This window comes from Argopecten irradians, chromosome 3, assembly GCF_041381155.1.
Source record: "Argopecten irradians isolate NY chromosome 3, Ai_NY, whole genome shotgun sequence".
NCBI lineage: Eukaryota > Metazoa > Mollusca > Bivalvia > Pectinida > Pectinidae > Argopecten > Argopecten irradians.
The window spans coordinates 50,402,459-50,415,647 of record NC_091136.1 but is presented as its reverse complement, the minus strand read 5'-3'; the positions used below and the strand labels follow the sequence as shown (position 1 = coordinate 50,415,647).

Genomic DNA, 13,189 nt, shown 5'->3' with positions numbered 1-13,189 from the left:
AGGAATGATTATTGAAGTTTTACTGTGAATATACTCTTAAAAGCATGTATCCTTTCGCATTTCTACTGTATATGAAAAGGTCATTTGAATTTCGTATCATAATCATATAACACGAATGCTCATTAAACCCTTAATTAGATGTACATGTATAATGGATTTTTGATATCAAAATTAAAATATTTACTGATTTTAAATTAACAAGATAACTAATCGATATTCATAATACACGTAATTCGATGGCATATGTTGATCATGCTAGTAGATAACATACATGTATCACTGTGACAACGTTTGCAGGGAAGACTAAGGATAAATATAAGAACACTAGTGTTGCAGATTCGTCATAGAAAGTTAAAGACACACTAGTAGTACATCGATTAAAGCCAGCTTCAGTTGTTCATATACAATGTATAGGTATAATCTGAGGTATTATCGTAATATATACGTTCATATCTCGTTTATGTGACAATTTTTATTATTGTAAAATGTTCAATTGGATCAGAGACCAACTGCTCAAATCCATGAATATTGACGGTTACCTATACTCGATAATCGCGGAAGAGAACAGTTAAAGTCATGTCGGGTGTATGTCTGTGTATGTTTGCCTAAGAGGTAAGATAGAGGTGGAGAAGACCTACACCGACAACAACACAGAAAGGGTAACGTGTCTATGCGCAACACAGCATGTCACACTCACTTACTTACACTCACTCGTGACATTGCGTATATCCTAAAACCAAGCTTAGATTTCATTTTTCTATGTTCGTTACATTCTAGTATGGATTAAATAACGTGAAATGCTGTGACACTTTCTTGATGTAGTTTCTCAAACTTTCAATGGATGACTAACTAGAATTAGAGAATTAGAGTAAATTATTAAGCATTAAGTTAACGTAAATACGATTAGGTAGAAACGTTCCAGCTGCTGGTTAATTTAATATTTTTTTTTTTTTTTTTTTTTTATAAATAGTTCGATGGCTTTATTAATTTATACAGCGAATAAATAATTTGGTCTATAAATAATCATATTTCTATAAAAAACGTGTTTTTACAAACAATCAATGTAATATTCAGCAGTATGTCCATTAAACCTTTGATACAAACATTATCTACTGCTCCTTGTTAAGGCATGGTACAGATAATGCTGACATGGTTTTAAATTCATAACTGACAACTTAAAGAAAGAATTTGTAAATCATTTCAATGAGGAACAATATTTCTGTCTGTAAAAGGTTATTTAGAAACTTTAGATTAAACATGAGAGCTAATAGTAAATTAGCTCTTTACTTGGGAGAAAGACAAAATCTCATACCGTATTTGACCCAATAAGCGCCCAGGACGCTTAAAAAATTGATAAAAATGAAAAGTTGCTAATAAGTCAAAATTATTGCAAATTTATACCGTTTTATGTAGTTTTGGTCCTTATTTATACCTGGGCAATTGAAACTGAGCCCTCAAAAAGGGGGAGGGGCACTTATAGGCACATGGGCGCTTATTGGGTCGAATACGGTATATTTTGCGTGAAAGTGTTGTAGCCATATAATATCTCACATACATTATCATAAGTACGCCAGTAAAAGAACTTCAATGTAATCTGTTTTCCTCTTTAATTCTGTTTGCATGTCTCCTACCAGATACTGATTTCTAGTGATAAAATTCATAGTTTGTCATCTGACCTTACACAACTACATTGAAACCAGTTTTTTTTTTTTTTTTTTTTTACTTTCTAATTCTACTCATCACAAAATGGCGACAGATTTCTTGTATCTGCTGCTTGAATAGTTTGGTTTCCTAGCTTTATGTTACTCTTGGCATCATCAATTTTGGACACAAGGGAATTCAACGACTCATCGAGAATTCGGATATACTCTTTCCTCATTACTCTGATGTTGAGATTCAGTTTCTCTATTTCTTCGTCCTTTTCCCTAGTGATACGTTCCTTCTCATCCTCTGTCTCTCTTAGCTTTTTCTCTGTCTCTTTAAGTTTGGCCTCCGTCTGCATCAGCTTCATGTCGAGTGTGTGCACTTTGAGCTGTAGTGTCGTCTGCATACTTGTGTAAGCCAGTGCCATTTCTGAATTGATAGCTTTCTGGTCCGCTTTCTGTTCCTCCATATCCTTCTGGGCGTCAGCCATTCGGGACTTCATCATATTCCCCATGGCTTGTGACTTCCTTGCAATCTCCTTTCGAATCGCAAGGTGATCCTTCAAGGCCTCTATCTCTGTCATGGTCTTTTTGTATTTGTCCTCAAGTTCTAAGGAAGCATCATCCTTCTTCTTTTTCTTTCCTTTCCCCTTCCCCTTTTTCTTTTTCGGAGGCATTCTGATGAACAATATTTAGCCTAAAATACACACGCACTTGTTGTCAATCAAGCTAGCTGGTAATCAATTATTTTGTGTTGTCATATTGATTAATTGAAAGCGTAATTAGTGTATTCCTCTCGTCTCAATGACGATCTTATTATGTGTTTGTCATCGACACAGACGCCAGCTCAGTTTATATCTCCAAAAGGAATATTTTATTACTTCCTTCGCGTAAAATATAAGAGAACGAAAATAGTGTGCCGCAAGCCGGGGTCGAACCAATGACCATGACGTTACTGGTTCACCAATGAAGAGAACATCCTTCAGTGCAATGCTAGTTTACAACCAAAACCTGCTACAAATGTACATTTGTTTAACTGCTGAATTTATCATTTCTTTTGAGTGTCAGAATAAGTTTAATAAATTAATCAATATAAGGTATGATGTAATTTGAGAACACAACGAGCTTATATGACCTTACACCAGAAAATATGTCATCTATCCATTTTAGCTTTGATTTAAAAGATAAATTGTTTTATCAAAACATCAGGATACTTTAATTTGATTATTCTCTCTCCTATCACTCTCATTAATCTATAATGTGTATATAAATTTATTTTTTGTCGCGATGTTTTACTGACGGAAGTTCTTTATTACTTTGAGCTTATTAGCTCATTGGATCGAAAATACAAACACAATATATATAAATGAATTGTTGACAAACACACACACACATTTGCGCACTCGTACATTTACACACAAGATATTTTCATATAATCAACAAAACGCAGTGCTTTAGACATATATTAAATATAAGTACAGAGACGGAACGATTCAAAGGTCCCCAAGCGTGTCATAGATGCTATTTAATATCATAAGAAATACAAACACGTGTTTTGATGCCTGTTTTCTCATCATACATTCCATATCGTGACGATGAAAGCATTGATTTAGATTTTGCAGGGTAAGTAATGGCCATTACATATTTTCACGGAAACATATGGAATATTCGCCAGAGGTAGGCAATCATACCCCATAACAACATTTATTATTTGGAATACTGAATAAAGACACTATTTTTCACAAAAATCTTTCTCGATGCAAGCGATGTATTGCGTATTCGAGTAAGGTCTCGGTAGAATGTTTGTCATTTTCCTTTCTTTGTTGTGTGCCTGTCTCTCTTATTTTTATGTGGAATTTAAAACCTCCCCAATATCTTTGCAGTTTAAATAGCTTTTTTATCGGTGAATCATATATCAAGGAATAAATACGTTATCATCGACATTGATATTCATAAATAAGCAAATTACGTATTTCATTGTAGAAAGGTTTTTGCCAAGGCCCGCAAAATAAAAAAAAACTTCAGAAAATTTTATATGAAATGAATACTCATATATATGATCATATATGACATAACTGATTTCACATTACTTCAGTTAGATGCCTTACCATTTTTATAGTAAAGGGAGCATGTGCAGGCAATTAATCTTTATTTTCATACATACAAAAATGCAAAACTCAGTTAAGAAGACTATTTTGATTATTCATGTGACAGATTTGAAGCAAATGTTTATAAAAAGAAACGTCATAACAATATTTTTGCTGAAAATTTTGAGAAAAAAATAATGACAACAAATTTTCTTACAAGAGAAAGGATAAACATACAGTATGTATACAGTGTTCCATGAACATGTTTATCACCCTCTAGTTTGTTGATTTTTCAAATTTTGAAGAGACACGAGCTTCATCTCATAATTAGCTCTATCAAGAACTGTGGATTTAACGATCACTTTTTATTCATCGACTTTTATTTTGAGAAAAAACACACATGGTATACATGTCATTTCAAAATGCAATTACACCATGAAAAAAAGTCCGAAGTCGAAAGCCATAAAAAACCAACCGTAATTAAGAGAAGTTGGAGACGAGACGAGATGCGCAACATATGGTGTGTGTAAAGATATACGGTAATCCACGGCTAAGGAATTTATTTACAATGCATAGTTATTGGATAAAAAAATCATTGCAATATGATGAAAATCGTAACTTGATCACCACGTCGTTCCGTAAACTACCCTTCGTTACGTCATTCATTGTATCAGGCCGAGGGAGCTATAAGAATATGCTTATATTACCTAGCTGGGCAGCTGTTCAACGGGTGTCATTTGAGAACTCCCAAACGCAGATGCAAATGTCCTTCCTAACTATCAGAGAATGCCTTTAGACCAATGAAAATAATCCTAGACTGTTAACTATGAATGACAGTTATTTCAGTTTCTCGTGTGGCAAAGCAGCCCCTGGTATTGTTTTAGATATAATTCTCATTTATGTATATATTTATTCAACTGTTAATTCATTTTTTTTTTTTCCTTTTCTTGCATTCAATATCTTGATAGTACAGGTAAGGGGCCAGTTAAATTTTCCTACACGGTATTAGTAAATCCTAATGGTGTTATTCATTCTTGAATGCCCCAAAGTCAAAATTGAAAGAAGAGTTGCAATAAAAGTGAAAGCACTGATGTCCAAATCTTGGATACAGCTATAAAGCTTGTTGTTTCTCTGCCATTAGGAGTTGTTTACACATTATCTGTTCTTTTTAATACTATTTGTAATACATTTTGATAATTGATTTAATCGTGGCTATTTTATTCGTAAATAAAAATATTTCCCTGAAGTATGTACCGATTTCGATTTTTATCAATTTAAGCCTTTATTCTCAATTATAGATCCATGCCAACATTGCATATAACAGAAAACTGTTAAGATCAAATCGTGATGTAGCGACCAGGGCTTGTGCATTGTTACACGCTGAAACGCGACCGAATTTAAAATCAATTTGAACTGATCGTGAAAAATGCTAAAATTATTTAAAGTATGGTGGTATGACGGGGAACATAATGTCCTTTCCATCAGAGGTCTGTTACGGTCCTTTACGCACTGTTACGTTTTGTACTTCAAGCTTTTTTAGTACGTCCCATTAGATTACTATCTGTACTGTGACTGTTGCAGCAAATACAATGGTAGTTTAAAAATCTGGCACGGCATACACAAAAATCACGGCTGCTCATATTAATTCATTACGTCCTCCTGCGTTGTGTTACAGTCAGCTCGTCACCACGTCTGTACGATGACTACCGTAGTCAGCGGGACCATACGGTAAGGAGCAATGCTCTGAAGTTTCATCTGATTGGTTACATGAACAACGAGGACTGAAAACATTTTGGATACTTGTAGTTGATTTAAAAATATCGCGATTTACTCAAAATCCGTTTGGAACTGTACGAAAATTAGGACGCTGCATTTTATTCTAAGACGACAGTGGTAAGTCTGACAGTGGTGATTTTACAATAACAATAGTATAGTTGGCAGTCTGGATATCACCCCTGCGAGATGGTATTCATGACATCATGAATATTCATGAATGATTTATGAACTTAATATAAATGAAAAATATTAGATTCATAAACGTTCATGAACTTTTGTTCCTAAATCATTTATGAAGTTTTAAGTTCATAAATTGCATGAAAATATTCATGAATAATTGAAACATATTCATTAATTTTATTCATGAATTATTCATGAATGTTCATGAATGATTCATTAACGTGCAGGGGCAGTATTGAGGATTTTATGAGACTAGCTATAGACGGATTGTGTTTTATAGCGGATTCTATAGACCAACTGAGGAAAGGAACGTTTTTAGATGTTAGTATGCCATGAAGGTAAACATAATGGATCGGCTACCTTTGTGTATGAGTGGATATTACGATGGAAAAAATTGAGTATGTCAGTAAGGTAAGACGTGCACCGACCATGAGCAATCCGGAAATTAATTATTTGATGCTTGGGTATCTAACTAGATTTTAAATTCAAAAGTTTATGGCTGATGAATATATTAGCCCTTGCCATGGACCTAACTGCTTCCAGCTGCTGTACATATTATACAATGTTGCTGGGGCATATGCTAAAATTACCAGGGTCCTAAAATGACCATGGTTGTTAGTAGGAAGTAAACATAATAAATCAAACCAAACAAAATCTCTTAATTCCAGCAATGGTATAATAAAGAACACAGGGACATGGCACGAATTTTTTTAACCAACAGTATACATATATATATATTACAGTATCAAGGGTATGAACTCGGCGGTCGAGAAAAACGGACCTATTTTTTTAAAAATCGTGATTATTTTAATAAATGGATTCTATACAACACTAACAGATATCTTACCTTAAAGAGAAATAATTTATCTTTCCATTGAGTGCTTGATGAACAAAATTGGCCAAGTATTGACGAAGTTATGGCTTGATGAATCAGGAAATTTACGAAAAATATGCTATGTAGACATTTGCTTGTCCGGTCGAAATGGCGTCTCGGCTCTAATGGGTACCTCAAAAACAAAGCCAAAATCACAAAATCTAAGCTTGTGGTGGTAAACAGTACCCATAACTGTGTTCATCCACAATCTCCTTTGGAGGTGCCATGACCCGTACATGTACTTTGTAGAAACTCCATTTAAACATCGTGTAGCTCACTTACTTTAACCGTCACCGACATGTTCATTTTTCTCTCGGAACGCGTCTCGAATTTACATATCTTGACTACATTATGCAAATTATGTAGTGTTGTGCTTGTGGGTAAAACATGTGCCGTAAATTTTTCGCGGTCACATGACCAAATCAACGTTTACTACCTCCACCCAGAAGAGTTCCTTGTATCCCGGAATCGGCGTATTATGTTATTACAATATAATTCACAAATAAGGAGAGATGAATCGGGTGAATCAGTTTTCTGTCGTCATTGCTAGAGTTTTAGATGGATTAAATTCTAATGAAATAATATTACTATCATTTTTGAAAATTGACATTAATATCCGGAATGCCACTATTAATAAGAACCAGGTCTGTTTGTCGGTACTGTAGATTTATTCAGCTAGACAATGACCACAGTCTTCTGTAAATAAAGATACATACAATCAGTCACTAACACAAAAATATTAGATTGACATAATCAATAAATCATATGTTTATCTGTCCCTGTAAGAACACTTATAATGCTACAATGAAACGTACCTATCCGTCCATTTACATGTACACTGCATTTCACTAGCACATGGCAGTCTCTGATTTTAAGCGGATGTTATCCGTGATTATCTAATATTGAAACCGGCACGCTTGTGTCATCCAGAAAATAATAACACACAATCAAAGTGCGATAATCTTCTAACTATGGCAAACTTTTTATATAGCAGTTGACTACACGCGAATTTAACAAATCATGATCAGCTACTTTGTAAGTGTTTATAGAATCCAACACAACGACGTCTTGTCGAGATATCAAAATGTCTGCAAGGTCGAAGGGGGGATTCAGGACGCTGATGAGGGTGGACCTATAGGTGTCTTTAATAGCAGACTGAGAGGAGGAGAAAGGGTTAAAAGTGTCGTGTCGGCTACACTCGGCTCATTATCCAAAATCGATAGAGTTACACTTACGCTGTTTACAACCTTCCACTAATAATGGTATCAGCATTGTCGAGAACTGTTACAGAGTTTATTGGAATAGATATGTTTGGATTTAATAGAACTTCTTCTACATCTGCTAATTTTGACCTAGTCATCTGCCTTTCTGGATTGTTGAACTTTATGATTAATGATTTTCTTCCAAATGAACGTTGTTGTAGTTATGTGATAAAAAGTATCTTGTGTTCGTTTTCAATAAATCAAGCCAATTTTAAATCTTGCCAATATCAAGCCAATGCTTGCAAAAATGATTTTTTTAATTCGGTTCATAAAACTTTATTTACGTATTAGCTTCCTTATGGTATAATTTAACCATTCAGAGGAAAATTACAATGGTATAAAGCCATATGCTACATATCCAAACTATATCAAGAAGAGTGGATGGTGTTTAAGTAAAAGCGGTAGAGTCTGATACAGTCCTTGTCATACTGTAAGTAGGGAGCAAACAATTCAGATGTAAGGGTGATTCAAGAGGTTAGCATTAAAGTAGCTAGTACATATTATTTTAGTGCGATATGTCCGGAAGGTCCAGGGTTCAATCCAACACCCTGCTTTATTACTTGTATTGCTACAAACATTTGCAGGTTTTGAAAAGTCAACTCTGGTTTAGAAATACTCCAAATGTATTATTAGTGTGAAACTACCCCCGTGTGTACATTATCACATAAGACTTTATGTCTTTATATAATTATGATATTTATTCATTTGATATAAATTTATATATCAAATACATCCGAATTTTAAACTGGATGACATTCAGTTTTGACAGCATTCAGTATATCCACTTAAAAATAATTTGAGTGCTTAAACTTCCGCATTGTTACCGCTATATATTCGATGTATTTTGTTTACAACTTTACCATTGAATGGAAGGATTTATTGAAAGATTTTAACAAAATATAGATAGTGGACCTTCTGGTCTGTTGAATGGTAATAAATAGTTAAATAGATAAATAAATAAATAAATAAATAAATAAATAATTAAAAAATGAATAAATAAATCGATCAATCAATCAATAAATTAACAAGTAAATAAATAAATTACGATTACTTAATATCGACCAAAGTATTTTAACATAATCATACTATATATCTTGAGACGGCTTAAGGGTTATTAGAATTCGTGAAAATGATCTTTCGCAATTTGATCGATCAGGCTATAAATAACAAAATTAATCGATGTTAAAATCTTCATTGCATTAAAACTACAGGAAAATAACTTATTAAATACTAAATACAATGTGGTTATATACATTCCAGATATGTCATGTTGAGGTATCTACGCAGTATCTACAAATATATGTCATATGATATATTGGCTTTGAATGTAGTACATGTACGCCTACATACCAAAACCACGACCGTAGTTATCAAGGCTCCCCCCAGTCTTATCACGTGCGCATTGCGTGTCCAGTAATGTCAATCAGTCCGTAGTCTACACGGTCAATACCTTCAAAATACCAGTTTCATCATGACCCTTATACTTGAGCTCTTTTAACTATTTGGCTATTTAATAATCATCTCGACCTGAAATCAGAATACATTTACTACATGTTAGACATTCGCATTAAAAACCTGACTGTTGGTTTGTTATTGGTATTTTTGATAATTTATAATATGGTTGATGATAATTTATAAGATGGTTGATGACAATTTATAAGGTGGTTGATGATAATTAATAAGATAATTGAGGATAAATTATACAACGGTTGATCATAATTTATAAAATAATAATTTATAAGATGTTTAATGATAATTTATAAGATGGTTGATGATAATTTATAAAATGATTGAGGATAATTTATAAAATGGTTGATGATTATGGCGTGCCGAACGTTGCAAAATTCAATAAGTGAAATAAAATGTGTAAAGAAAAAAAATGTTTTGTAATATATCGATATATGTGTTCAATATGTTTAATTTGTGTGTAAAAACAATGAATTTTTGTGTATTTTTTTTAATATTTATATGTAAAAATACAATTTTTGTTCAATAATTTCTTTGTGTGTGTGAAAAATATATTTGTGTCTAAAAATATATATTTATATGTGATTTTCACACACAAACATAAAACAACATCACACACAAATATATATTTCTACACACAAACCATTTTTTTCACACACAAATATAAAAAAATGACACACAAATATATTTTTCACACACACAAAGAAATTTTGATCACACAAATATAAAACAAAATCACACACATATATATATATTTACACAAAAAACATTTTTTTCACACACAAATATAAAAAAAAATACACACAAATACGTTGCACACACACAAATTAAAAATACTGAACACATATAACGATATATTACAAACACATATTTTCGCACAAATGTTTTCACTTATTGAATTTTGCAACGTTCGGCACGCCATAGATGATAATACCTGCGAATAGAATTGAAAAATGACAATTAAGACAACCTGTATTGCTAATTACTACCTGTCTCACTAAACCCCCCTCCCCCCCCCCCGCAATCCAATATATATATACAGTATATCTAATATCTATCAGTATCTGTTTTGTAACTACGCATCTTTCAAGTACACACACAAATAGTTGCTCATTTCGTATTACATGAATTGATTACGGTAAGATCGCCCAGATAAGTAAGACTGGATACATGGATTGACCTCTCAATGCCCGACCATTCTTATGAACTGGAGCTTGTTGCTTCTGATACATTATACAAAAAATGACCATCAATTGCCTGTTGTTCAATCCCTTTTCAAACAATATTTGGAATAAAATTTGTTGAAATCGAAATTAAATTGCCCTGGTGTGAGGGAGACATGAAAAGTTTCCCCGAGATAAATCATGTTTTCCGAGGGCGTTGTGAGGGAGACTTGAATTATTAAGAGGACACAAATCTTCATGTCTCCCTCAACCAGGGTAATTAATGTTTCATTATTCCGAATCACTTACTGTACAATTTAAAACATATTTGATATAGAGTAAATGTAGTATGCTTCCAGTAGCTTTGGTTTTATATTATAGTGATATAATATTCTAAACTAGGCAAGAATTCCACTATAACAAGAAGGCAAAACACGAACATTACCAAACCCTCGCAAAACATACTTACAATCGCAAATGCAACACAGTGAAAACTCGGAAAAAGGTTCGTCATCTATGAAAAATAACATTTTACTGAATTTTCCATGTATGACGTCGATGACTAGCACGATGTTTACCCTGTTATATTCATCTTATGTATTATATGATATTATATATCATCTTATTGCGTTAAAGGTGGTATGAACGCAATGGGATACAGACATGTCTGTATCCCATTGCGTTCATACCACCTTTAACGCAATCAAAACGCTGTTCAATCTTTATATTTACATAAATAAGTCTACTTTTACGTCAAATTTAAAACGGTAAACGTTGCTAAGTTGGGTAACTACGGTAGTCAGGATGACCGAAGATATAGTTCCGATTGTTGAATGTAACAATGACACCTTGAATTATTTTTGAATTATGTTTTTTTTTTCAATTTGATAATGTATCAATAATGTCCATTTCGAATAAAAAATTGAGATAACCGAGGCAACGACTACCGGTATCGTTGTCAGGGTAGTGATGCGGTCCAAAGTGAAGCGAGCCGCCATATTTGATTTTCAACCGAGGATAGTAACTGTGAAATAGTCTGTTGATCAAATTGTATGACAGATGACCTGCTGAATGTTTGTAATGTATGTATCGGTCTACGCACGCAATATAGACTAAATTCTTCATAGTCACGATTTTTATTTTATTGTACGGATGATAGACAAATGTTCGCATGGGTGTGACTGACGTAACTATGGAATTCCTCGAACACTCCTGAGGAAAGCCCCCGGTTGTAGCCTTGACCAGCGATTCTTTTTGTTGTTTATTACCGTTACAATGCTTGAACACATATTCTGTTTTGATGTTAAATACTTTTTAATTGGATCTAATAACAACTCTTTAATATTATTTTGAATCCGACAACGAGGAAACTTTACACTTCATACAGAAGGCCAACCGAGTAGGCTAATGACGAGCATGATATTGTCTGTGCCGCCTAAGGATCAGTTTTTAGACAAATAGAAGACCGAAATCGTTTTTTAGTTTATTATTAATTCAAAGCAAATCTGTCATCTGTGAAAAGGTAAAATATAAATTAAGTAATTAAAGTTTATTTAGATTATCATATGACGCAAAAATCTTGCCGAAGCGTGAACTAGAAGTAGTCCGATCCTACTCTGGGTTTGTATTCATACGTCGTTGCGTTTACGCTAATTTGAACGCAACTCCCCTCCCATTGACTATATAGGGGCATATGTAAATATAAACAATTTAACTTTGTTCCTGTCTTACAGTATATGGCATGTGTCAGCGCAGCATTAGGACAGATCATCAACAGCAGCATGAGATAATTTATAGCATATACTGGTTTATTCCAACATACTGACCGATAACTCCTGCCGGACAAACTTGTACTTTATCTGTCTATACGATTACGCGAATTTGTTTCATATCAAACGGAACTTTTTCTAATTTGACCCAGAACTTGAACCTTCCGGTGAATGAAACGTCATTCAGTCCCACTAAAACATGATGTCACATTCATCGAAATGACGTCATTTTTACGATATTGAAAACTCGTATGGTGGTGTCGTCTTTTTCTTGGCTCATGTTAAAGCTATGCATTGTAAAGTAATTGGGTAAATGGGTTTTTATTGTTTTTTGAGTATTTTCTTTTTGCTTCAGTGATATATCAAACGGAATAGAATTGCGGATACTGTTGGTGAATGCGCATATTTATTTCCCACGGCAGTAAAAAGAAACAAGGTACAATGCAAAAGTGAAAAATTCAGCGGCTGCAGCCATTTCATCCCGCCATCCTGGAATCCTAATGTGACGTCATATAACTTAACGCAATTTTATTGTTTCTTTCATGACGTCACAATGGATTCCTTGCTAGTTACAGTCAACGAAACTCACTTAATGATATAACTAGTGACATATGCAAATTAACACACGAAAGATGTCACTGGATACCAGACGGTTTTTTTAAACTAACTGACCAAAACCATATGCCTACTAATAACTTTTTACCGTTTCGATCGATAAAGCCCTATGAAGGTAGGTCCAGTGACAAATTACAACGCATATGTATGAAATTGCAAGCGTGCTTTTAAATATCCCAAATAGTTTTCCGTTGATGATAACAACATATCTATTGTTCTATATGACGAAAGATGAAGGAAACAATTCTGTAATTATGTTTGGGGGTCAACATTACGATCCAGATGTCGGAAAATTCGTTTTTGTGATAAGAGCTGTGTTATGTTACTGAATATACGTAAATTTCTTTTCCATT

General features: G+C 33.5%; 2 protein-coding genes across 2 annotated transcripts in view; both read right to left on the bottom strand.

Annotated features, from left to right (window-relative positions):
* The window catches only part of LOC138318963 (zinc finger protein-like 1 homolog), a 433,896-nt gene that overhangs the window by 184,447 nt on the left and 236,260 nt on the right, over window positions 1-13,189 (bottom strand). The gene's annotated exons all lie outside the window — the stretch shown is intronic.
* On the bottom strand, window positions 1,284-2,375 carry LOC138318952 (dynein regulatory complex protein 12-like). The gene has a single exon (XM_069261781.1). The coding sequence runs from the start codon at window positions 2,318-2,320 to the stop codon at window positions 1,733-1,735; it is 588 nt and encodes a 195-aa protein (XP_069117882.1). The 5' UTR covers window positions 2,321-2,375; the 3' UTR covers window positions 1,284-1,732.